The sequence below is a fragment of the Paramisgurnus dabryanus genome, chromosome 3, assembly GCF_030506205.2.
Source record: "Paramisgurnus dabryanus chromosome 3, PD_genome_1.1, whole genome shotgun sequence".
Classification (NCBI taxonomy): Eukaryota; Metazoa; Chordata; class Actinopteri; order Cypriniformes; family Cobitidae; genus Paramisgurnus; species Paramisgurnus dabryanus.
This window is the reverse complement of record NC_133339.1, coordinates 21,256,464-21,284,454: the sequence shown is the minus strand read 5'-3', so window position 1 is coordinate 21,284,454 and position 27,991 is coordinate 21,256,464. Positions and strand designations below refer to the sequence as shown.

Sequence of the window (27,991 nt, the reverse complement as noted above, 5' to 3'; positions counted from 1 at the left end):
AGTTCATATACATTAAGGTTTCTTATGAAAACATTTTAATTATTATTTACATAAAATAAACGTAATACAGCCACACAACAAAATTATGAAAATATTTTAATCGTTATTTGCATGAGAATTTTTTAACGCAGCCACACAATAAATAAAAACTATCACCACAATGCTCACCACAATGATTTCCCTTATCTCATGTGTTAATATTTTTTATTGTAACAATTTATGATTTGCAAAAATAACTGTTGCATCTGTGTAGATTAGATGCAAAGTGTGTGCGCGTTGTGCACGCTATACATTATGGTCAAGCATACGCCCTTAAAATAGCATAATGAACCACGCGCAACGCGCCACTGACTTTAGACTATTTTTTTTTTGGTCAGTGGCACAATTGTTTTTCCTGGTTTGTGCCGGAACAAGCCTCCTTTTTTGTGCCCAGGGAGCGCAAGTTCATTCCCTAGTTTGCAGACGTGCGTCTGTGGAGGGAAAAACCCGCTGTGCGCGGGTGCAAAATACGAATGATACATGCGTCACTGACAAAGTCAATTGCGCTGGGTGCAAGATAGGGCCCAAGATTGGCAAAAACATCTTGTGTTATGTCAGCTTTTAAAATAATTATATTTTTGAAATGTATAACTTGGATCAAATAATGTAGAGAAAGCATCTAGCAGATGTAAAGACATAAAGAGAGGCTACCTTGAAGATGCAAAATCAGATGTTTTAAACATTTGAGACGCTTAAAATCGAACCCATTGCTTTCCAGATGATCTGCACGTTTGCACTTTGGGGACTTCTGTGTACTACAGTATCTAAGCTCTTTTTTGAAATTCCCCCTTGTGAATGAGCAAAAATTTTAACACTAAAGCAATAAGCAGATCCATTCTTAGACCTGGTTTGTTCATCCAGTCCTGTAAGACTTGTAGATTTCAGTACTGACTGTAGTCCCTGTGCTAGTTTGTAGAGTCTGTTCCTTTGGTTGCTGTGGTCCAGTGGGTTTGACCAGTGGGGGCTTTGCTTCACAGGCCTATGAAAACCACAGGAAATCAGCAACAGATTTTTGCACCAGGAGGACGCAGTTAGAAGCAGGAGAAGAAAAGGTCCCGGACCCATGATGCCTACTGTATATGCTCACACACATATGTGCCATAACCTGAATATTACGTGATCAGCATATGCCTTCAGAAATACGTTGTCGCTGGGGTGCTTCCTTTTTAAAGTACAACTTTTGTAACTTTTACATATTGTAGCAAGTTTATATTGACTTCTTTGACTTTCAGTAGCTGTCTTTGAAATCAGTTTGGGACACTTTAAAAACCGTGTGCTTTATGTATGTGCAATGAGCAAGACCCTTTGATGGCCAAATCTAATCGTGTTATTGCAGGAATTATGTCAGGTTGGCAATCATAATGAAAGTGGAAACTCTGAACATCTGCCTCCCTCATCACTCGGTAACATATTTATAACATGTGGAAACTGGTGGGATCATAAGCTTGGCTTATGTTAGAATTAGTTTCAGACAGTGGCGTGTAAACTGATCTTCATGTGCAAGCCTGGTTCATATAACAGTTGTTTGTGTGTAAGCGGGTTTACGGTCAGCTTGGCTGCATGTTTAACTTGTTTTTTGCTATTTATTTCTAATTCCCTCCGAGGCAGAAAAATCTGATCTGGAAAGTTCTTAATAGAGTATCAATCCAGACATTTGACAGATTAAACAACGTATTTTCAAGATATCCAATCAGTGGTAGAGCTCATATTAAACAAGAATCTAGAATTGTTTGTAATGTAAAATATCATTAAGAAAAATAATTGATCCTGCATGTACTGTTCAAACTCCCATTGCTCAGATAAAGTTTATTGCATGCCATTTTTAATGCAAAATGTGACTATATATCAATACAGCATTGTGCCATTCATTTATAAAGTAAATTGATTTTGCATGGAAGACTCCAAGTTTATTTCCTGGCAAATTAAACTGCAATTTTTTTCCAGTGGTTTTGACCCTGTCTGAGATTTTTTCTGCACTGTGTGGGTCTCATTAGTCAATAAGTTGAAAAATATATATTTATTTCTTTAAAAATAAGGGTGCATTTCACTCAATAATAAATATCCTGTCATTATTTATTGGACCCTTATGTCATGTCTTAACCTGAATGCTGTTTTATTTTCTAATCAACAACAGTTTCTTGTGAGCATATATTTCAAGCTGAAAGTAGAAGTATAAAAAAAGAAATTCAAAATAGTTTATGCATGTGTGTGCTGCATTTCAAGTCTTGTAAAAGCAAGCCATTATACAGTATGCCTTCAGATACTGTAATTTGGTACATTGCAAATAAGTCCTAAAGACTTTACTTTCCTCATGCTTTTATAATGCTATTTCATCCATTGTTGACAGATATGGTCATTATGAACTATCATCTATCTATAAGAAATGGTCCAAAAGCCAATAATAGCAAACAGATTTGGAGTTTTATATGAGTTTTAAGACATAATGATGGGGCTTTTCTTTATTGGGTAAACTGTAGATGTAATAGTTATATGAAGGCCAATTGGTTATTTTTGACAAAATTGTAATGCAAAAAAAAAACAAAAGTAGAGTAGCTTTTTCCAAGATGTAATCTTTTCCTTTTAATGCCCCAAAAAGCTTTTAGCGCTTCTTCCGTGTTGGGATTTAGATGTCACATCTGCAAAAAGTCTCTCATCTTCCTAATGTGTCTCTCTGTGTGTCTGTCTATGATCTTTCAGAAAAAGAGTAAGCTGCATTACCACATTGCGGTCATCATAAACTACTTGGGACACTGTATATCGCTGGGAGCCCTGCTGGTCGCCTTCATCCTCTTCATGAGGCTCAGGTGGGTGAAGTGTGGAGCGTGTGGAATTGAGCGACATGTGCATTAGTCACACCACTGGACATGTACAGTATGAGACAGAATTATATGGGCCGCTCTACTTGGTTTTAAAGCGAGTGGCACCGAGGCAACTTGGGAATATAAAGCAGTCAGCTTTCACCTTCCTATACTATAACTTTGAGGAAAATCTCTGATGTTGCTTCTTTATAGTTCAAGTGACTTAACTGAGTACTGGTATGGATTATTTATAGGTGCTGTGTGTAGATTTTAGAGGCTTCTATTGGTGAGATTGCGAATTGAAACCAACTGCTCCGTCCACAGTTCACCCCTCCCTTTCGAAACGCATAGAGAAGCTACAGTAGCCGCCACAAGACAAACGTCAGTGTCTGAGACAACGTAGTGACAAAACACAATCTTTAGAGCAGTTTTTCCGTTTAGGGCTACTGTAGAAACATCGAGGGGCAAAATGGAGACGTCCAGGTAAGGGGACCCACGGTGTATGGAGATAAAAACGGCTGATTGTAAGGTATTTATATATATATATATATATATATATAAATATATAAAAATATATCAATTGAAAGAACAGACCCTCTGCTTTTAAACAAACAATAAACAAACAAACAAAATGGGGAAAAACTTTTATCGTATCTATATTTTTTTCTGCTTATATACTCTTAAATATGGGTTTTTTTTTTTGAAAAAGCTGAAATAATTGTTTTTTTGTGAAGGAATTTTGTTAGAGATCAGATTCAGAATGATTATCAAAACATACACAGAATTTAAAATTAATAAATATTTTTTTGCTTCAGCTTTTTTATAAATTGGTTAATTGCTGTATTAGGGACAACCATAAAAACTCATCAGGACCACGTTTTTTCCATGCTAATGTTTTCTATTAATTGACATGATAACTCATCAATGGTGGGGAAGAGTTAAAGGATAAAGTGTATATTTTCTGAATTACTCAATAAAGCAATGGTTTTTTTTCTGTTTATTGATCTTTTACAAAAATATACAGGAGAATCATGAACAATTTTTTTTTAACCTCGACCCACCCCCCCTAAAAGAGCAAAAACAGAAAAAATTAAAAATAAATAAAGAAAAGAAAAAAAGGGGGAAAACTATATTAAAGTATATTCAAACAGACTGGATAAAAAAATGAAAATAAAATAAAATAAATAATGGTAATAAATTAAATAAGTGAATAAAACGCTCAATACATATTGAAAAGCAATAAGTGTCAAGACAAATGTCCATTAACTTAATACCTATGTTGACATACTCTAAGAAATATTGATATTTTCAGAAAGATAGGCAATGAAGGGATCCCAGACAATAAAGCAATGTTTTAATACTACAAATACATCTTTATGTGTTATTAAATGCGGAAATTAACATAAACAAAGCTTAATAAATGTTTTAAAAAACTATATAGCTCTTTGTTAGTTCATGTTAGCTAATGCATTAATAAACATAATCATACAACCTTGTTGTAAAGTGTTACCAATTTTATAAATTTCTGCAAAAACTCTCCCCACAGGATTTCCCACAAATACTCACTTTTCTGGCCAGCTCCACAAAAATGCTCATTGTCCTTAGCATCGATCAGCTTTTCATAAGTTTAACTGAGTGTGATGTGGGCCTCATCCCCAACACAAATATAGGCTGTCCTCCTGTCACATCCAATCAGTACATCGATTGATTTTCCGTGACAGTTAACTTTACATCAGGTGGCCAACTGAATGAAGTGATGAATAATACAGTATATGCTTTGTGACCGCGAGTGACGCTTTAGTGACAGGTCCTCCTTGAGATCTCTGGGGTTCAAGGATAAACCGTCCAGGTTATATCTCACTTGTCATCGAGCGATCAATAAGCCATGGGTCAGCAGACTGCTGTTCGGCAATGGGATTTTTGAGTTGTGGTGTAGAAATTAAGACAGCTCAGCACTACATAATAATAATAATAATAATAAATTTAATTTATATAGCGCTTTTCATGAACTCAAAGTTGAGAGACCGTGAGGGTTTGTATGGGGAGAGGAGGTCAGTGAGGTATGAGGATGCCAGATGGTGAAGGGCTTTGTAGGTGAGGACCAAGATTTTGTAGGTGATCCGATGGGAAATAGGAAGCCAGTGGAGTTGTTTTAAGACTGGAGTGATGTGTTGCCAGGATTTGGAGCAGGTGATGAGTCGAGCAGCCGCGTTCTGTAGCAATTGGAGTCGGTTGATGTTGGAGGAGCTGATGCCAAGGAGAAGTGAGTTGCAGTAATTCAGTCGGGAAGAGATGAAGGCGTAAATGAGTCTTTTACTGTAGCAGAGGAGGGGTGTGAGAGAGGGTCTGATTTTGGCGATGTTGCGGAGGTGAAAGAAAGAGGTTTTGATGACATGGCGGATGTGGGGCTTAAGGGAGAGGGTGGGATCCAAAATCACGCCAAGGTTACAGGCCTGGGAAGATGGGAAGACAGTGGTGCTGTCTATGGTGGGAGTGGGGTTATTGGTTTTGCTAAGTGTTGATTTGGAGCCTATGAGTAGGAATTCAGTTTTATCGCTGTTCAGTTTGAGAAAGTTGTGTTGCATCCAGGTTTTGATAGCCGACATATGACATACTCGTATGACTCTGTGTTTAATTATTTCTGTGCAGAAATATCACAGTTTAGGAATTGTAACTGAAGGGTTTTTTTAAGTTGTTGCCATTAAATAATGCTCAGTCAAACTGAGAGGTTTGTCTTTTAGATGAGGTGATGTCACTTCTTGACAGCTCATATAGTTACTATCTGAATTCTTATATATATATATGTGTTGTAATGTTTTAGTTGTGTGGCTTATTTCTATTGTGTTTTCAACTGTGCTTTGCTAATTGTGTTGTGAAGCTCTAGGCCAATATTATCTAGTGTTATTCAGATGACACATCTTCAATTGACAGGCAAGATTTATTTTCTTAAGTATTTTTTAGTGTGCTATTAAAATTGTTATTGATTTTTTTTTACATTTTTTACCATTGCAAACATTACATTTCAATTTTATCTTGGACTTCAAGATAAAAAGGATAGTTCACCCAAAAATGATGGTCATCATTTACCCTCATGTTTTTCAAAACCTGTATGAGTTTCTTTATTCTGTTGAACACTTCTGTTAAAGTAGATATTTTATTTAAATGATGGTAAGCACAGTTGATGGTACTGTATCCATTTACTTCCATAGCAGGAAAAACAAATACTATAGAAGTCAATGAGTATCGTCAGCTGTAAATGTTTGGGTGAACTTTCCCTTTAATTCAATTAACTCTATCACCGCCAGCGTTTTAAAAAAAAGTTGCCAGCCAGCGCCAGCGTTTTTCATGATTTTCACCAAAGTTTAATGCCTTCCAAGAAATGTTCTTCTTTAAATATATAAACATACAATATACCAAATGAAAGAACAGACCCTCTGCTTTCAAACAAAAAAAAAAACGTTTCATCCTACCTTTAGTGGTTCTTTTGTAATCAGCTTTTGAATATGGGTAGGTTTCTGCAAAAACACCACATTTTGAGCAAAAAGCAGAGATAATTCCATTTTTGTGACGGACTTTTCATAGAGATCCCATTCAGAGCGATCTTTAAAACAGACACGGACATGCAGCAGCTTGCCATAGGGCAATACTTCCGGGTTTAAAAAGTTGCGGAAGGGCGCCACCTGGTGGATAATAGCGGTATTGCGGAAAGACGGAAAATCTCGTCATTGGCGGGGAAGCGTTTTCTCTTAATTGACGAGATATCTCGTCAATGGCGGTGAAAGAGTTAAACAGAGACTACAATGGAGATCTAAGTCCACGTTCAGGTCTATCTAGAACATGAATGCAAAAATAACGTGCATTAGACAAGACAAGATGCTTTCCCTCGATTAAAAAGTCATTTTATTTGTAAGTCTTAAAGGAAAACACCACCATTTTTCAATATTTTGGTATGTTCTTACCTCAGCTAAGACAAATTAATACATACCTATCATTTTTCAATGTGTGCACTTAATCTTTGTACAGCGCTTTGTGAATGTGTTAGCATTTAGCCTAGCAAAAACTTCTGTCAATATTAATGCACCCGAGGTCGAAGTGCAGCAAACTAAGTACTCTTCTGCCATAAAATATAGTTCTCATAGTTCACAACATAGTCTTTAAATAGGAAAAAGTGTTGGATTCTAAATTCATCTCTGTTTGGAATGCAATAAATGCTAACACATTCACAATGCGCTGTACAAAGATTAAGTGCACGCATTGAAAACAGAAAGGTATGTATAAATTAATCTAATTTGACGTAAGTACATAGTAAAATATTGACCCACGGTGGTGTTTTCCTTTAAATGGCAAATTCTTATAGCGGCAGTTCTTCTCAAAGAAATACTGTATCACACCATCGCACCCCTGTCAGGAGAGTCTCACCCACCCCTTCAGTCATTCTCAGAAGAATGGGTAAAAAGCAGTTGCTCACCGGTTTACTCAGGCATCAAAGTGTGAAAGAAGAGCAAAGCTATAAGGACGGCACTATAGGTCAATATAACAGAGACAGATCCCTGTTGGCATCAGCTTTTCTTATCCCATTTTTGACAAATCCCTGAACTGGGAGAGCACCTACCTGTCGTCGTTGACGTGAAAGACTCCTTACAGGTGCCTTTAGGGCAGATACAGGAGGAATACAGAGAAGCTATAAAATTTGACAGTACACATCATGTCATTTTTTCTGCATTTGTATTAGTAGGGAATGCTTCAGAATAAACAGAGGCCTCCATACAAGTCAAACATTGAGGCTGTTTACATTATCTTCCATACAAGGCAAGATTTCATCCATGATCCTGGGAAAGTACAGCATATAATTTTCGTTTAAAATTTCTATAGTAATGTGGTTTTGATTAAGTGTGTTTATCTAAATTGGGTGGCACAAGTGGTTTCAAACTTTTATTAAAAAACAGATCCAATCCAGAAGCTGTCCAGGAACGTTTTGTATTAATTAGCATAGCATGGGACCTTTTAAATTTTGCCCATTAGATCACTAAATAACCAAATAAAAATACAGGACAAAAAACATATTGTTAAAGCTGCCCTTTTGTGGCTTTAACTTTGTAATATCTTTCTGTTGATTTTTTTTTTAAATGTTATGAAGTTACATGGACAGATGTTAAAATATGGAGTGACAAGGGAAAATTGGAAAAACAATTAGGTTAGTTTTGAGTTTTTATAACTTTTTTTGTTTGTTTTAGAGATTATTGTTCTTTTGAGTCTCAAATGGTAAAGCATTACATTAGCACAGCACAGGTCATGGGTGTTATCCCAAAATAAAGTTTATTTTCCTTAATTAAACAAAGCGAGCCGAGCTGATACCAAAATGTGACGCGAAAACACTGTAGATCACTGATTGGTCTGAGAGAATAGAATCGTCACTACCAGCGTCATCGCTATAATGTAAAAGATTAGCTTTACCTTCGTGCTAGCTTGCGCTGTCTCAAGTAAACCTGTTGTCATCTGTGCTTTGCTGAATGTTCCCAAACTCCCTTTTAGTGGTGAAAAACATCCACAGGTTGAGAACGATGCGCACGTCCGCATATTTGCTTAAATGCAACTTAAATGAGGCTCAGCGGAGCGGGTCGACTGACGCCACAGGGGTTTGTACATTGTACAAAATTTCTAAAAGTAAGAATTTTTATTTTAAACTTAAAGCTTCAATAACTTTTGCCTCTCTTATGCCATCTCTGTTTGAAATAAATATTGCAGGTTATTTTGCATGTTAAAACCAATAGAATTTCTTGTGAAATCTAACCTGACAACTTAATTAATAAATGATTATTATAAGCTTAGCACGCATTGTGATTCGTTGTAGGAAAACATTGCATTGTGATTTTGAGTGACATGCCCAACACATCTCCTTAAACATTTTACACTAAACGTTTTTCTGCGACTTTAAGTAGCATAAGATAAGGAGGACCTCTGCTATTCTATTTTCATCCATGCTTACGCAATGAGTTCAGCAGGGTGATGGAGTCAGCAGATCTCCAAGCACATGGTCACCGTATGAGGCGATGGACCTCTGCCAGCATCCCCAATGTACCGTACGACTGGACAGACAGGTCGCTCGTATTGGACCCCAGCAGGGGATGATACCAGTACATCTGCACACCATTTGGGCTTAAGAACGCTCCAGGAGGTCCGTGTCTCTAGTGCTGCAGTCGCTGGACACAGTGGTCCTGGCTCATTAGTATCGCCCCCTTCGTCGCGAGGGGCCCTAAACCACACTGAGCATACCGTTTTAGTTCCCAGCAGTTTTTGATTATTGATACCATGCTGATGGCTTGAGATTGCAACACTCTATGACTTTGCCTCTGACCCCTTTCAGAATTAGCTGTGGAGGATCAGATTGTGCATCCAGAATGGTGCAAGTGGGCGATTATTCATGAAGGGACATCTCTTGGGGGGAAGCCTGGTGCAGTGGATCAATGAGAAGTGAATGATGAGGGAGAAGTCTTGAATAGGCAGCTGTGATAACATGCCTCTATTAACACAGGCAATGTGAATGCTAATAGGCAAAACGTTTGAGGTTGGGAGCAGGCACTGGAACGCCGCTAGACCCATGCAGAGATTGAAGGCATGTGGAAGAAAAGGCCGTACCTAAATGCACAATATATTAAGTGTTTTAAGAAAATCAAGCATGTTCTTTTTTGCTTTTATTATGAAACACAGTCTGTTGTTCTTTCCTGTTGGTCAGCTTAATAGCAGTGCAAACTTTAAGAGTTATGGGGTATTGAATGCTGAACGCTCTTTATGTAATCCCCAAATGAATAAAACACCAATGAAATCCTGTGGAAACTTTTTAAAGGACCCTTTACAACGACCTCTTAAGTTAAGCAAAGCAGTGGTATGTGAATGGACAGCTTTAGTAGTGTAATGATCAGATCTTTTCCTGCCAACCTAGCTGGCCTGATATGAGAAACACAGGCCTCTGGGCACTGACTCATTCTTGTTCTGAGACCAGCACACACACTGCCAGACCGCCACCAACACCTTAGATATACAACAAACCTATAATGTTTTCATCTTATCAAGCATGTTTATTTTCAGACGACAAAAGCAATGATGCAAGGTAATCATTTTAAAACATTTAGCATTTGAAAGCATGCATTAGCATGAAATAATAGGGAAGATGGCACATATTGTACTGTGTGACGTTTGAGTGTTCATCGGTAGCAACTTTGCAATGCAAAAATATTCGCATACGAGCATGCTGAGTAACAATGCCACTTAGAGCATTAATATGCAGAAGAATTCAACTGAAGTGTTATCTATGCAGAGATATTAAAATGCTCATACCAGGATATAATATTTTGGTGATATTGTCCAAGCCTGCTCAAGATTAACATTATCTTTATTAAGCTGAAGGTTGGGTCAGTTTGGAGTTCAGATGAGCTACAGTGCAGTATTATAGGAATTAAATTTCATTCATTATCCTGTAGCATGAACAGGGCTGTGCTGGTTGGGAGTGCTGCAGTAGGCACACTTCCAGGTTTCCACTGGGGAGAACTTATGTCCACTTGTCACCAGTGCTGCCAGCCTGTACCACCCCAAACCCAACCCCCTATCCTCAGCTGCCACGGTGATGGTTTGCAAAAGATGCCGCTCTTACCCTTGTGTGTAATTAAAGTGTGCATTAAACGGTGAGATATGCAGACATACTTTTGTATTTAATACATGGAGTGAAAACAATTTTAAAATGACATTGTTAAATTTGCATTTATACATTTGGCAGATGCTTTTATCCAAAGCAACTTACTGTGCATTCAAGCTATACATTTTTCATCCATATGAGTGTTCCCTGAGAACCGAACCCACGACCTTTGCGTTTCTAAAACAAGGCTTTATCAGTTAAGCTACATTTTTAAGGAATAGGTGTTATGTTGTTTTGAAGGAGCTATTGATCCGTTACATTTTCCTTAAAATTTAATAAGAAGTTTGTGTATAATTTTATAGTAATAAACATAAGTATTTCTTTAATGTACCAAGAACAAAATGTACATATTTATTTCTTTAATGGCATAAAAGCCTCATCAGAGAAGCGGGTTTCTGTTCTAATAAGTAAAATGGCTGCAAATTAAAAAGTCAAAGGAATGATCATAGCTCGTGCAAAGCTATTATAGGATAACTACTCTAATCATCAGCTTTTTAAAAGTTTTCTGCAGCCTAAAATATAAATCAGTCATAGTTTCTCTCCTTATCTGCTTAGTTATACTTTACTCTTGACAAACTGGAATTGGTCTTATTGGTCTTATGCTGCATTTACACCAACCACGGTAGAGGCGTTAAGCGCGAGTGATTTCAATGTTAAGTCAATGTGAAGACACGTTGACGCACGTCAGGAGGTCCCGCGGCGCGGAAGGGGCGTTCGGCGCGGAAGATGCGTTTCCGCCTCTTTCGCGCGTGAAGCTCGCGCGAATTGAGCATTGTGCTCGGTACGCGCGAAATGTGCTTTTTGTGCATCTTGCGGTTCACGCGAATTTGCGGCTGATGCCCGAGTTGAAATATTTGAACTTTGGCGGAATTTCGCGCCGCGTTAACCAATCAGGAGCCTGCTTGCTGCTGTTGTGGCAGCCCCGCCCGGAGTCACTCATTCAACCAACGCTTGATATTGTCCATAAGCAGTCACCCGTAGCTATACGACACAAGTTCTTATTATTTCTATAGAGGAGACAGGAATAAAAAGGACCTCGCTTGGAAGACTGTCAGTGCGGACATTGGGCAACCTGGTAATTGTAATACACTCTTCACTTTTGAGTCACTTGACGTTTATCGACCCGCACTGTTTATTTTCCCCCTATAGTAAGGTTACCAAATACAAACTGGTAACTCTCTCGATAAATAAACAATCAACATCAGTCATTTTGCAAACAGACAACTGCATAGCACTTGCCCCTCCCACAAGAAGCGGAGTTTGCCTCTGACGCGCGTCAAATGCTTGCTTTTTCCGCGCGTCTACTCCGCTCTACACGCGCGAATGCATACAAATTGTTCAAGCGGCAAACCACGCGCGGTAGACGCGATTTTGACGCCCAAAACGCGTTTGGTGTAAACTCAGCATTATGCTTCCAAACATTAATAGAGGAGAACCGGGGCGAAAGTAATCCGTGATGAAAGTAACAATGCAATTTTCTCAGAGCTCTGATTATATTTGCATTCCAAACTATGACAGCATCTTTAGCACGCAACCCTTGACAGAGCTGACAAATATTGTGTTATTTCGTCATCATTTTGCATGTGTAGGTAGTAGTAGTAAATTCCTAAATTGGTAATTTTTTATTATAGCGTGTTTTGTTTCCTGTTTTATGTGTCACAATATTGATCAATGTACAGGTTAGTAGTCCTTATTTTCTCAATGTCAAATTTCTAACTGACATGTCACACAAGTTTGAATAGTAGACCCTAATCCCTGTCTTGGACTGCACAGTGAGCCATAATACACACATCCTCTTTAGATAGGAAGCAAATGTAAACAACTATTAAGTTGAATTTCTTTTATCTAAATCCTGTGAGCCGAACCTCATCATCTCTTGTTTGTGCTCGTTGATCGGGGTGGGAGTTTATCTATCAGACAATGTTTTTCTCATCAGAGATGGATTATCCACAGCTTGGTTTTTATGTAATGATGAACTATTCGAGTCGTTCACTTGTATGTGACGATATCTCTGTAGTTTCTCTCGCAAAGCAATGATATTAAATGGAAAGAAAATAAGGACTGCTTGCTAAAGGGATTCTGAGGTTTTTTACTAACAACACAAAACTGTAATCTCGCTCTCGTCTCCTGTAGACTTTCAGAATAAATCTCTCACACTGTGCTCTAATTTGTAGACTTTGTAATCTTGGCAAATCTAGGTCAGGGATTTCGCCCATCACTTCGCTTCAGAAAACATTTAATAACTGTATGGATTAGTTTTTGATGGATGGATATGATTTTGGAGCTTTAAGAATGAACTATCCAGTGCCATTATAAATCTGAAAAGAGCCAGGACATTAATATAACTCAGATTGTGCTTTTTTATTTTGGGGCAAAGTACTTATTCCTTTATGCTGTGGCTTCCATATGGGTTGTCTTTTTTGTTTCAGTGAGAGTTGTAAGAGGAACATTTGTGAAAAAGAATTTACATTGAATACATTTTTATTATTATTATTGTTATTTTATTATTGCTATAAAATTGTTTAATTTCTTTTTGGCTCTGGGTAGTATCAAAACATTGCTTTATTTGTTATGCATCCCGACCAGAGATGCAGTACAGTACTGTAGTAATATTTCTCTGGGTTGGGATTAACTGTTTGATTGACCAATAGTTAGCAATATTTTTGCAATTCTGTTCACTAAAGCCAGTGATGCAGAAATGACACGCTTCATCTTTACTCAGCAAAGTCTCTTGAGCTATGAAAGTGCAACACACACACAAATACGATCACTCAGCCCTTCATGTCCAGATGATGTGTGGCTTTTCCTGTTGGGCTCTTTGGGAGTTGGAAGCTGGTTTGGGGCATTAATGGGGAAGGGTGAGAGAGCTGGAGCTTCTGGGTGGACGGAAACAGGGTCGGTCACATCACACTGCAGTAAAGACAAAGTGGACTCCATCCATGTGTTAGATTTGCTGGAGAAGGTCATTGGGAGGTAAGATTCACTCGAAATGTCATTGAGCTTTAGTGAGTTGGTCTCAATGGAGTACAGACACTGATTACACTTTATTAAGTAAAAATTGAATTAAAGTACAAGTAAAGCCTACCCAAAAATGGTCCTCTACGATTTATTTTAAGAATTATTACATAGCTTCACACAAGACAAGAACATTTTTACATCTTTCTGTCCTATATGATACAGTGTGACATGGCTTAGGGTAAACCTTCAAAGATGTGTTTCAAAGTGCAAGATTTTGAAAACGACACCTTGTTGTCTCTGTGTAAACTATGAAAATGTGAATCTGTGATAACGGTGCATTCATGTTGTGCATGTGTTAATTTTAGTCTGTATACATGCACGAGTATAACCAAAACAACAATGGGGACCTGCAGGACTGTGCTGCCCAAGATACTGAGTACAAATTTGGTTGCTTTACTACAGGGTCACTTAGTTAAAACTTACCTCATTGTCAGTCTAAACAAAACCGATCGATGCTTGTATTCATTGTTGTATTTATCTCTCTGTAGAGGAATGCGTATGTGCACAGTAGTGTTTCTTTACAACATAAACTTACCCTTTGACATTTCTTAAAGGTTTAAAAGAATAAATAAAAATACCTAGGCTAAACCACACTAAGCCAGATTTGCAAACAATGTGCCCGCATGTACACTGACTGTGTGTGTGTGTGTGTGTGTGTGTGTGTGTGTGTGTGTGTGTGTGTGTGCATGTGTGTGTGTGCGCGCGCGTTTGTGAACGTATCACCCCGTAACTAATGAGACAGTAACGTCAGATTTCGCTGCTCAGTGAGTTGTGTGAAGGAGGTCAGGGAACTGCGGAAATAACGGATACTGTTAACAGCTCAGAGCTTGTGTTATTGTACAAGGGCAGCACTGGCCTTACAGCTGTTCTTCCTCCAGATAAAAGTCTTCTTCTTAATCCGCTCTCACTATGTGTCCGCATTTATCCATCACAGTAGGAACTGTAGTGCTTATCAATTAATTGGGTTGGGTATTTAAAGGAACAGTTATCATTTTGCAGCTTGACGCCCCCAGTTCTCATTCACTTTTATTATATAGAAATAGACATTTACCTTTCTTATACAGATGAAATACAATAACTATATTTGCATACAAACTAGTAAAAAAAATCTTCATTTTAGGGTAAACTATTGCTTTAAAGTCCCCCTGTGATGAAAATCAAATGTTTTGTTTATTTGTCTATGGTTGTGATGCTTTAAGAAAAACAGAAAAACCAATTCATTACTGAGTATTTTTTTCCATAAAATAGAAGTTTCCAAAGACATGCACCGTATACTAAGTGCCAGATTTACTAAACGGAGCAAATTAGCATGAGAGCGCAATTACAGAGTGGTAAGTCTGCAGTTTATTTACTAAAAAGGCGCAAATTAAATAACACAGGGCAACAGGTGATTTCCATAATGACCAACGCAATCTACTAAGAGCAGTGCAAATTAGTTCAGGGTCACAAATAAGCAGAGCTGATGAGGTGCGTGTGATCTACTAACGCCTGATGCACTTGAGTTCAACACCACAGACATCATATCTATCTAAGCCAAAAGACACTGAAAAGTGAAAGTTTACAATGAGTTTTGAAACACCTGGTGTTATGTGACCTCAAGTGATTTCCTCCAGCAAATAAAATAATGGCGTGGCAAACAATATTTTTGAATAATATGTTCCTCTGGCATTCAAAATAAACTGTTACATGCTAAAAAAATCCTCTGCATGGTATAAGTTAAAGGAACATATTATTCAAAAATATTGACTATAACTAGACCACACCTATTAATCGCTAATTACCTACTGCGCGTCTTTAGTAAAACTTTAGTAAAACTCATTATTTAACACTAAAATTATGCTTTGCGCTTGCGCTATATGAGAAATAGATTTACAGTTACATTCAACCTGTTTTAAAGCATTAAGAAATTATTGTCATGTGAAAAACTTACATATGATGCTCAAAAATGAGTTTTAAGTGATAAATTATTGATTACAGGGGGACCTACTGTATAGTCATAATACAAATGAATTTTTATTGACTCGTGAGGGGGTTTGTTTGTTACAGCTTTACAAGTGATGATGTTAATAATTGGATTGCATGAAGAAGATATGAAAGGAGAAACTCAATTGAACCCTTGGCTCTCGACGAAATAACCTCTAATACTCAATTATAACCCAATGCCACTATTCATACATAACAGAGTGTAGCTTAAAGGAATAGTCAATTTTCTTAAAAGAAAAATCCAGATAATTTACTCACCACCATGTCATCCAAAATGTTGATGTCTTTCTTTGTTCAGTCCAGAAGAAATTATGTTTTTTGAGGAAAACATTGCAGGATTTTTCTCATTTTAATGGACTTTAATAGACACCAACACTTAACACTTAACTCAACACGTAACAGTTTTTTTCAACGGAGTTTCAAAGGACTATAAACGATCCCAAATGAGGCATAAGGGTCTTATCTAGCGAAACGATTGTCATTTTTGACAATAAAAATAACAAATATACACTTTTAAACCACAATTTCTCGTCTAGATCCAGTCCTGAAAGCGTCAGCGTGACCTCACGCAATACGTCATGACGTCAAGAGGTCACAGAGGACGAACGCGAAACTCCGCCCCAGTGTTTACAAGTGTGTTGGAAGAGGACCGTTCCGACGTTGTTGTATGTGGAATGATACTAATTAATGTCTTTGTGTCAGTTTATTGTTTACAATGGTCCGCAAATGTGCGTTTTATATATGTAACACGTGACCTCCCTACGTCACTACGCATTTACGTTAGGTTGCGCTGGACCGGATCTAAACGAGAAATTGTGGTTTAAAAGTGTATATTTGTTATTTTTATTGTCAAAAATGACAATCGTTTTGCTAGATAAGACCCTTATGCCTCGTTTGGGATCATTTATAGTCCTTTGAAACTCTGTTGAAAAAAAAACTGTTACGTATTGAGTTAAGTGTTAAGTGTTGGTGTTCATAAAAGTCCATTAAAATGAGAAAAATCCTGCAATGTTTTCCTCAAAAAACATAATTTCTTCTCGACTGAACAAAGAAAGACATCAACATTTTGGATGACATTATGAGTAAATTATCTGGATTTTTCTTTTAAGAAAATGGACTATTCCTTTAAGTATATACGTCAACTCTTTTCACCATCTCAGCATTCACAGATCTCTGAAGTTTGCAATTATCATTCCTGAAACACCAGAAGATTTCTCATCTGTCACCAGGAAAATGTCATTATCATTTTCACAATTCATCCATCCATTGTGCAGATGCCCCCTTCCCGCTGTTTATCACAGATAGTTTTAATAGACAGGTGTTTATGTATCCATTCGTACACTTCATTTTACTTCCTTGATCCTGCTGGTCATCTACAAGGACCTGTCAAGAACCTCTAGTGCATCTTAGACATGTTGTCTTGTAAATGAATGGATTCTGCCAACAAACCAGTATTTCTGAATTGCCTGATTAAACAGATTTGAAGCAAAAGTATTTGATGAACGTATATGCAGAGAGCATTCGGTTAATGTCATTATCTAATTTTTGACAGAGGTGGTGTTTAGTGGATTTTGCATCTAAGCTGCTCGATTAGACCCCCTCATGCACATAAATGTTTTTATTTTATATGTTGAAGGATGTAGTCTAGGTAAGCAATGGTGACTTTAGATCTGTATGAAAGAGGCTTTCACAAGAAGCATGCTTATAATCTTTATCCAATCCTAGACCTCTAATGGAGCTCCTTTCTGATGTCAATTTCACGACATCTAATGTCTTTGATATGTTATCATTAGAGCTGAAAGAGCGTGTATGTCACAGTGAGGTCTACAGTACCAGCACAAAGCTTTTCCATTCATCTCAATGGCAGTTCTTGTGATGGCTCAGGAGCCTTATAGCTTAGTTCTGTATGCAGGTTTTAAAGCAAACCATCTGAGCAGTACCTTTTCTGACTCATTACTATGGAGACACAGAACAATTAGACAATTCTGAATGACTGATGGCACTAAAAAAAGACGTAGCTATACTGAGCAGTTATGTCAATAGTAAAAAAATTACGCATTTTGAAGTGCCTGCCCCCCTCTCGGCTTGCCTGACACATATAGGAGTGCATCTGAAGTTTATCTGTTCTGCAATGTTTTTTGTTGCCTGCAAATTACAAACCGGCTCGTGTGGATTTTTATAACTCAATCGGGGACTTATTTCAGAAGTTGCGTCCATCGGAGGTCACATTTATGGGCCATTGCTGTCTCATTTAAGCACCCGTGATAACTGGCAATGATCACACGGACCAAAACACAGATGTATTGACACGGAAGGCGCATTTCAAAAATGCATGGGCTAAATATCTTGTTGGGAGACATACTGTTAACACATTAATAGTAAGATTGATTGTATATTTAAATCCTTTATGATTTCCTATTTAAATTTCTCACAATATTCTGGAGATCCTGCATGGATCTGCCTATAAGTCAAGCATACTATATAAAGGTGTATTTTTAAACGTATTTAAAAAAATGTTATAGGAATTTAGTTCTCTTTATTCTTTTTCAGTCATTAAAGCACAGGCAATAATACAAAGGCAGACCTTCGCTGCATGTCATAATTTGTTGCCCTGCGTCCCACATTCATAATAAATGAATTTCCACACACTTTCATCTTCCTGCTGAGATAAATGCAGAACTGAGGAGAATTTTAATTGCATATTCATGAGTGTGTTTTGTGCAAGGGTGAACGTGCGCACTGTATGCTCATGGATGTCTAGTGAATGTGTGATGTCTCTGGCACGAACATTCAAACAAGAAGCTTTATATTTAGAAAGATATTATTTAAGGATAATACAACATTTCAGTTTAATTAATCATTTATAAATGTATTAAAAGTCAATGATCTCAAAATTATTTAAATAATAAAAAGTGAATTGTGTTAGCATTGTGCTCATCAGTGGCGGCCGGTGACTTCTCTTTCTGAGGGGCGCGAATTCAAAATATGTGTTTGTTGCGTCATGTGAACCGTGCATCATGCGTCATGACAAAATACGTGCCTGCTGCACACGCGTCAAAAGGGTTTATAATAAAAAATATGCTCACGTTAACAAAATACTCGCCAGACATTCATTTAAGACTAAACTCTGATTATACATGAGATTAAGCGAGTATTTGGCAAATGCGGACATTTCTTTTATCATAAACCCTTTTGACGGTTTGTGCAACAGGCACCTGTTTTGACAAGATGCAGGGTTCACATGACACGCTGAACACATATTTTGACATGATGAGTCACACACGTGACGGCTAACTACATATTGTGACAAGCTTCCCATCGAGCGCCCTCAAAAAAGAAGTCAACAGCTGCCGCTCGTACTCATGTGGTAAAGCATTGCAATAACAGTTCAAAAGGTCATGGGTCATTTAAGCCAAGGAACACACATACTGATAAAAAAAATGCACTGCAATTTGATTTGGAGAAAAGCGTCTGCCAAATGCATAAATGTAAATTTATATGTACACTGCAAAAAATAAGTGCAGAATGGTTATGCAAGTTAGTTCAACCTACTATTTTAAGACATGATAATTTGACATAACTTACTGTATAAAAACAAGTTAAAATTATTTAAATTAATTTGTTAAGCTTAAGTAACAAAAAAAATATGTTGATTTGCTATATTTTTTTACATTGTAGAAGTGCAAAGGTCATGGGTTCAATAAATACCCAGGTACACACACATTCTTATAAAACAATTTATACAATAAATGTCCTGTCACTTTGGACAAAAGCATAAATATGTCTGTGTGGAAAACAAATCTGAATTACTGGCAGGTGCAGTCAAACTGTACACTTTGTTTTTCATCTGTGTCTTGATAATAACTTGGATGTACACTGAGTTGGCATATCCTTGGTGTACAAATCAGATTTTATTTTTAGACCTTGAAGCGTTTCTTTCATGTCATCTGACTGAAAATGTGATTGTTTGGAGACAGAATCCTGAAAGTGACACATTAATAGCTTGAGGTCAATTTAACAAAGCCTCGTCTCTTTTTATTTTACATTCCCTTCCTTTGAGCTGTCATCGTTAATTGGAGAAGAGGTCAGAAGCTCAGACACAGAGAGAAAGTTGGATATTAATCTACCTTTAGGGCGAACCAACTGTGATGGCAACATTACGGTCCTGTCTAACAGTCTCTCAGAGTTAATATAATCAATAAAAATGATGAAATGGGTTAAATGAGTGATGTAAAATCGTATATATCTCTTCATCATCCCTTAATAACCTTAACGATTTAAAGTTTCAAGAGCAAAGAGAAAACGCCCATGTTTCATTTCATTTGCTATAACTTTGCTTTATGCATCCATGAAGAAAGCAGTGGCGATGCTACAAAAGGGCCAGGGTGGCACTGGCCCACTCAGATTGATGGTTGGGCCACCAGGTCAAAAGAGACATAAAATATTTTTTGTGGAAAAGCAGAGGAAATCATGCATAAATATATCGCTCAAATCAGCATAATTCAGAAATAAATAACTATTTATATATAGAAAGTTTATCATTTGCATGTGTTTTTTTATAACCTTGCAAATGTTGACATTTCAGCAATTTTAAACCATTTGAATGCAAGATAACATTAAAGTGAGCAGTGTTTACCCACCACGCAAACCACGCAATTGCGTGGGGCCTCGTGGGCTTGGGGGGCCCCCTACTGGCCACAAGGTGTGCGAAAGTATGTCACGTTTATTCAGACCCCAAATCTAAGGTACGGCTAAAGCACGCGCGAGCGAGAGATGTGCGAGTATGCACGTAGAATAATATTTGCGCTCATCCTCGCGAGGTCACATATAGGCTACTTCATGAGCGAAACTCTATGGGAAAGCGCACCTCTGCTCATCGCACACAAATGCAGCCACACAAGTGCTGGAATGAGCGCTCGCTCGACTCTCTCTATGCTCTCGTACTGCACAACATTCAATCGATGGTCAAGTTTACTTTAAAGACTTTGGGCTTCACACTTGTGATTGGTGGTTTGGTTTGATGACATGCATCTTTTGTTCCACACTCGCACAGGTATAAACATGATAAAGACACCACGCAGGGGTTTAACTCAGGTCGAAAATACATAAATCATATTCTGTATCTCATCATTGTCATTAAAATCTCATCTTTAGTGTATTTCTAGTCTATATCCTTGTTGTATCTCACAGTAAGTTTGTTTTTGCAATATGAACATAAGAGTTTTATGTGATTCCCATCCATAAATTCAAGCAATAACCAACTTACAATGTTGTTTGCTGGTGTTTGTTAGTTCAGTCTGTTATGAATCTTAATCTAATGCTTCATCTTTTTCCTCATTTAGTTTTTTTTAGTAAGATTTCAGACACTGAAGTTGCAGTTTTAATTACATTGTTTTAAATACATCCTATAATACATAAGCAAAAGATATATTTGAAAGGGGCATGAAACATTTTTTTAAACCAAGAATTTTTGTCATACCAAACTAACAATTTAGTGTTATTTTAAGCAGTGTAAAACAAAATAAACCAGGTTTATATATCTCACTTAAGTCTATATACTGAATATTATTGTTATGCAATTCAAATGAAAAACCTTGGGCAATGCTGGGGCATGGGGGGCCCCAGTTTTTGGACTTTGCAAAGGGCCACCAAAATGGTAAACACGCCACTGCACAGACGCACACACATACTCAAATTGTATAAATCATAAGCTTGCACATGGTGACGCGCATTTAAAAACCATGAACAGAATATCATATCTATGCACTTGACAGGACACATACATGCAAAATTATCTTGAAATATCACAGTATTTCAAGTATTCTCATAAAAACAGTCAGTTATGTCTTAAAGTGAACGCAAACAGTTCAGAAAGAAATCAGATGTGTGTGTCATGACAGGTATAGATTCGTGCTTATTTAGTCTTAAACAGGCAGTACCCTCAAGAAATCTGTTCATTCAAATCCGTAATCAAGGAAAACCACTTATGTAGCTTTAAAAAGATGTATTATATTTAATTTATAAAATAAAAAAGTGTATACATTTGATTATATTTTTGTACCTACCACTGTTGTACTTTGTTTGTACACTGCAAAAAAAGATTTTCAAGAAAAAAATTTTTTAGTATTTTTGTCTTGTTTACAGTAAAAATATCTAAAAATTCTTAAATTAAAATGCTTTTTCTTGATGAGCAAAACGACCCAAAAAAATAAGTCTAGTTTTTAGACCCAAAATATCAAATGTAAGTGATTTTGTGCATAAAACAAGCAACAAAATCTGCCAATGGGGTAAGCACATTTTTCTTGAATTTTTCTTGAATTTAGTGTTTAAGAAAAATTTTCAAGATTTTTTTCTAACCCCATTGGCAGATTTTTTTTTTTTTTGCTTTTTTATGCACAAAATCACTTAAATTTGATATTTTCGTTCTAAAAACTAGAATTATTTTCTTGGGTCGTTGTGCTAATCAAGAAAAAGCATCTTAATTTAAGAATTTTTTGATATTTTCACTGAAAACAAGAACAAAATACTAAGAATTTGGAAAATCATTTTTTTGCAGTGTATTTGTTTTTTTCTATTTCCATATGCTTAAAATTAAATTTTCCTTATTAACTCTTTTTGCTGATCCAATTCTTTTTGTATTCATGACTCAAAACACGTAATGTAATCCATTTAACAATATTGTAAAATTATGTTATTTGAGAGTAGGCCTTGATTTCACAGAGGTCCACTCAGTTTAAAATTTCTGGCCTCGCCACTGGAAGAAAGCCAAGCTCACTTTCCATATGAACTGTAAATGTGTCTTAGAAGATCATTATGAGGCCAGAGATCATTATGGAGATGACTGCACCATACCCTGACATCTCTGCAGAGAGGGTGAAGCATCTAAACGAAATTTACACATTAGCCTATTTTTGGCATGCCCTAGAGGAAATGTTGAGCGTTATGAGCATGTTTTCTACGGTGAAAGTGTAATTTGTTCTTTATGAATTTTGCAAAGTTCTTAGTTTTAGCAGAAAACACCATTCCTTTCAAGAATCAATTTGACTATGTTTTAATATAATCTTGTCTTCATGTCATGATGCTCTGGGGGTTTCTGAGAACTTGCATGTAGTTTAAAGAAGGTCAATTTAAAAGTTTTATGGCATCTAACTGTCAAATCTTTAGGTAAGAGATTTAAGAGTTTTCGTTTAATTGTTTTATCTAAGACCAGTTTGTTGCTCGTCTTATTAAGATAAAAGCTTGGATTTAGAGGGCAGTGGTGGTATCTCAGTCATAAATACTGACTCCAGCCTAAAGCTGATATCACAGCCAAGTCGACCTTGCAGTCGCAGTAGTGTGAATATTATGAGAAAGGTAAACAAGAATAACTGAATCAGCAATAAAAAGAAATTACATAAAGGAAATTAGGCTTTTTTTCCAAAGCAACTGTGCATTCAGGTTATACATTTTATCAGTATGTGTGTTTTGTAAAAATTGATCCCTACCCCTTTGTGTTCCCAGCTGGGCTAAAAGGAAATTGAGAAGTGTTTTCAGTGCCAGCTCACATGCCTTTCTGCATGCTAAAACTCTAGATGCTTTTTTGCTATCAGCAGTTAAGTGTGTTTGTGTAGATCACATATCATCAGAACAAAGTACAGAGGCCAAATAAAGGTCATGACAAAATTTCGCTCGGTTTTTCTGTCACAAGGCAGAACAAAACAGGGTCAGTGTTTAAATTTTAAACAGATTTGTTGGTGGAAATAGAAGCTTTCAGAGAAATGCTGTTTGTACTAACACACTACAGTAACTCTAAGATAGCAAACTAAAAATGTTCTGTGATCAATATTCTTTGGCCTGTCTGTGTTTACCATTAGTGCATTTCTTACTTTACATATATATAAATCTGTCTTCACACATGCTAGTCAGGTTTAGTGAGACTCTCATGGTTTTTAGAAGAGATTCCTCTGTATCCTAAAATTATATAGATCTCATTTGATTCATTGTAAAAAGTATATTGACAGAGTAATATATAGATTTTGATAGTGATTATCAGGACAGTGTGTTTTTCTGATATGAGTGCTGATTATGAAATATGAATTAGATGCATTACACAGTTGGTGAGCTATTTGAAGATAAACAAAACAGAGGCGCTGATGGGAAGACACAGAGAGGAAGATCAATGGCACACTGGATGTATAGCCAATAAAACAACATGAAATCTGATGTTTAATCGTGCAGCAGAGACAAACAAAACACAGCACACAAACATAACTTAGGCCTTGATAAACAATGTTGTTTATCTAACAACTAACTTTCTTTTTTCTTTCTTTCTTTCTTTCTTTCTTTCTTTCTTTCTTTCTTTCTTCCACCCTGTATTCTTTTTATTTTTTCTTCTATTCTTACTTTTTCTTTCTTTCCTCCTTCCTTTTATCTTTCTTAACTCATTCCTTCCTTCTCCTTTTCTTTATTATTTCTTCCATCCTGTCTTCTATTCTATTATTTTCTTTCTTTCTTTCTTTCTTTCTTTCTTTCCTTCCTTAATTTTTTTCCATCTTGTCTTCTATTCTTTTCTTTCTTCCTTCCTTCCTTCCTTCCATTCTTCCATCCTGTCTTCCCTTCTATTCTGTTCTATTCTATTCTATTCTATTCTTTCTTTTGTCTCCTTTCCTTTGTTCCATCTTGTCTTCTATACTATTCCTTCCTTCCGTTTCTCCATCTTGTCTTCTATTCTATTCTTTCCTTTCTTTCTTTCTTTCTTTCTTTAATTTTTTCCATCTTGTCTTCTATTCTATTCTTTTTTCTTTCTTCCATCCATTCTTCCATCCTGTCTTCCCTTCTATTCTTTCCTTTCTTTCTTTCTTTCTTTCTTTCTTTCTTTCTTTCTTTCCTTCCTTCCTTCCTTCCTTCATTTTTTCCATCTTGTCTTCTATTCTATTATTTTTTATTTCTTTCTTCCCTCCTTCCATTCTTCCATCCTGTCTTCCCTTCTATTCTGTTCTATTCTATTCTTTCTTTTGTCTCCCTTCCTTTCTTCCATCTTGTCTTCTATTCTTTCTTTCTTTAATTTTTCCTTCCTTCTATTCTTACATCCTGTCCTCCCTTCTATTCTATTTTCTCTTTTTTCTTCCTTCCTTCCTTCCTTTCTTCCATCTTGTCTTCTATTCTTTCTTTCTTTCTTTCATTCTTCCATCCTGTCTTCCCTTCTATTCTATTCTATTTTATTCTATTCTATTCTTTCTTTTGTCTCCCTTCCTTTCTTCCATCTTGTCTTCTATTCTTTCTTTCTTTAATTTTTCCTTCCTTCTATTCTTCCATCCTTTCCTCCCTTCTAATCTATTCTATTTTCTCATTTTTCTTCCTTCCTTTCCTCCATCTTGTCTTCTATTCTTTCTTTCTTTCTTTCTTTCTTCCTTCCTTTCTTTTTTCCTTTTTTCCTTCCATTCTTCCATCCCTTCTTCCCTTCCATTCTATTCTTTCTTTCTTCCTTCTTTCCTTCCATTCTTTCATCCTATGCTATTCTATATTTTCTTTCTCTCTTTCATCCTTCCTTCCTTTCTTTCATCCTGTTCTCCTTTCTATTCTATTTTCTGTCTTCATTTCTTCCATCTTGTTTTCTTTTCTTTCTTTCTTTTTTATTCCTTCCTTCCTTCTTTCCATTCTTCCATTGTGTCTTTCCTTATGTTCTATTCTATTCTATTCTATTCTATTCTATTCTATTCTATTCTATTCTATTCTATTCTTTCTTTCTTCTTCTTTTATTTCTTCTATCTTGTCTTATATTCTTTTTTTTTCTTTCTCCCTTCCTTCCATTATTCCATTGTGTCTTTCCTTCTGTTCTATTCTATTCTTTCTTTCTTCCTTCCTTCCTTGTATTCTTCCATCCTGTCTTCCATTCTATTCTATTCTCTTTCTTTTTTCCCTGTTTCTTTCTTTCTTTTCCTTTATCATCTTTATTTCTTGCTTTTGTTCCCTGCTGTTCTTTCATTTCTTCTCTCCTCCTCCTCCTCCATCTTTCTTCCCCCATCATTCTCAGGAGTATCCGGTGCCTGAGAAATATCATCCACTGGAACCTGATTACGGCGTTTATCCTCCGGAATGCTACCTGGTTTGTTGTTCAGCTCACCATGAATCCAGAGGTGCACGAGAGCAATGGGGTGAGTGCACAAACACATAGACCAATGCACCCGAAAACACACATGCCTCTGTCCTATTACATGTCCTGTCAAAATACACAAACATTGAGCACTTAATCCATGTTCCTTCTAACAAAACACACACACCCACTCTATTGTTTAAATCCATCTGTTGTTCACACTCAATATGTTCCTCCTTACCTCACTGTATCATTTCACACATACACAAAGAGAAGCACAGGTTTCTCTCTTCATTAATTGAATTGAAAACCTCTGACCCCTGGAGTTTTATTTCTGCGCTTTTGTAACAGAAATTAAAGCCTGCTTGGTTTCAGTGTGCGTGGTGTAGTGGGCACTAGATGTGGGTGTGTGGGAGGGAATGCAAACAGCTTGGCATCTTAGTCACCATTCAGTGTGCCTTGTAGAAAATTAATCACCCTTCAGATTTCTGGGCCTCCTTAATCAACTCATCTGTGCTGGGTTATTAATTCATCTACTGTCATGTCAATATCAGTCCCTAAGGGTCCTTACCAAGCGTGCTTTAACCGTAAACACTGGATTTCACATTCAGGCTTATATCAGAATTTATAATGCGCACAGCCTTTGGAAGGTATTAGAATTAGTTTCTAGCGAGTTTGACCTTGATTCTGCATCTTTTGTTGTTGCCAAAGCATCATTTTTGTCTTTGTTTATCAGTGTTTCACGCAAGGCACAATTAATTGCCTCTCTATGCTCGTATTGTGTAGCAGTGCATTAGTTCCACCTCTGAGGTGCCGTTCCCCTGAAGTGTGTTACTTTTTAAAAAAAGCTAAAAAGTTGAGGGGGTTTTAAGGTGAAGTAATTAAACATTCTTGCAGGTCTTTGTCTAACAACGATGGCCTAATTCTCCTACTTGCTATTCAGTGACGGGTCCAAAATCTTTTGGGGTTTTTAAAGCTGCAATCTGTAACGTTTTGCCTCTTTGTCGCCATCTCTGTTTGAAACATAAAATTACAGGTTGTAATTCTACATCTTTACGTGGGTTGAAGTTCGGCATTGCATCAGAGCAAGCAGGGCCCTGGTTTAAAGTCTTTCTGTGTGGAACTGCATTTTCTCTGTCTCAGTGTGGGTTTACTCCAGGTAATCTGGTTTCCACCCACAGGCCAAAGACATGCAGGTTAGGCCAAATTGTCCTTTCCCGACTTAACTTGTGTGCGGATTAACCCGTTTTCACCATGAGTATAGCCATGGATGCTGGAATTGCATAAGAAAACAAACAAATACTACCTCAATCCTACACTCACTAAGAAAGGATGTGTTCCTTTTTTTACACATTTTTATGCTATTAACGCATAATGTGTCATTTTGTGTTAAAATAAATAAAAGTGACAACACAAGATGTTAAAAGTAACACAAAATGTGTTGTTCCAATAATAACACAGAAAAGCGTCTATTTTGGGAAAACAAATAGTGTTAGTTTAGGGACAACACACTAAATTTGTGTCCCAGAATACACATATCTCTGTGTTATTATTGGAATAACACATTTTGTGTTACTATTAATGCAACTTGTGTTTTATTTTAACACAGCATCAACACAAAATGACACATAATGTGTTTAAAGCATAACACAAAAAATGTGTAAAAATCCTTTCTTTGTGAGTGTACACTGTAAACAGTAAAAAATTTTCTTAATAATTGTATTGTAGTTGTTACTGTCATATTTATGCACCAGTACACCAAGACAAATTCCTTGTACATGTAAACCCGCAGTACATGGCCATAAAGATTCTGATATGGGTTGAAATTCAATGACGTCAATTTGACATTTTCTGGGAAATCCAACCTGACAGCTCAAATTATAAATCATTATTATTATTATAAGCTTACACAAAAAAATGTTACAGATTGCAGCTTTAAAACCACTGATTTGTGAGCGAATAGCTATGGTGTAAAATAGACCCATTTAATTTTCACCCTAAATTTCTATTTATTTCTTACAAAAATATTATATTATACACTACCAGTCAAAAGTTTTGAAACACTTGACTGAAATGTTAAATCTTAAAAATCTGAAGGTGTATAGTTAAATGCTTGACATTACTTTCGTAGACAATAAATGACAAACAGATTAATTTCGATTATTAGAAAAAACATTTTAATTTTTTTTATAAATGGCAACCTAAGCTTTTAAACGCGGCTGAAAACACCTGCAGGATACCGAATGCCAGCTGTTTTTATCAGCTGAGCGCATTGGTTGCTGTGATACTCCAGCTTTGTTTATCAGTCGTTGTACGATGCGCCGGTTAGTTGTTGTGATATTTGTCCCGCCCCTTCTCCACTGTGATTGGATGGCCATGTGAGAACTGACA

At 36.7% G+C, this 27,991-nt stretch overlaps 1 protein-coding gene across 1 annotated transcript in view; it reads left to right on the top strand.

Annotated features, from left to right (window-relative positions):
- The window catches only part of crhr1 (corticotropin releasing hormone receptor 1), a 150,392-nt gene that overhangs the window by 102,912 nt on the left and 19,489 nt on the right, over positions 1-27,991 (top strand). Inside the window, exons 6-7 of the mRNA XM_065252717.1 lie at positions 2,737-2,843; positions 25,541-25,661. Of these exons, the coding sequence (XP_065108789.1) occupies positions 2,737-2,843; positions 25,541-25,661 (228 nt within the window). The remainder of the gene's footprint in view (positions 1-2,736; positions 2,844-25,540; positions 25,662-27,991) is intronic.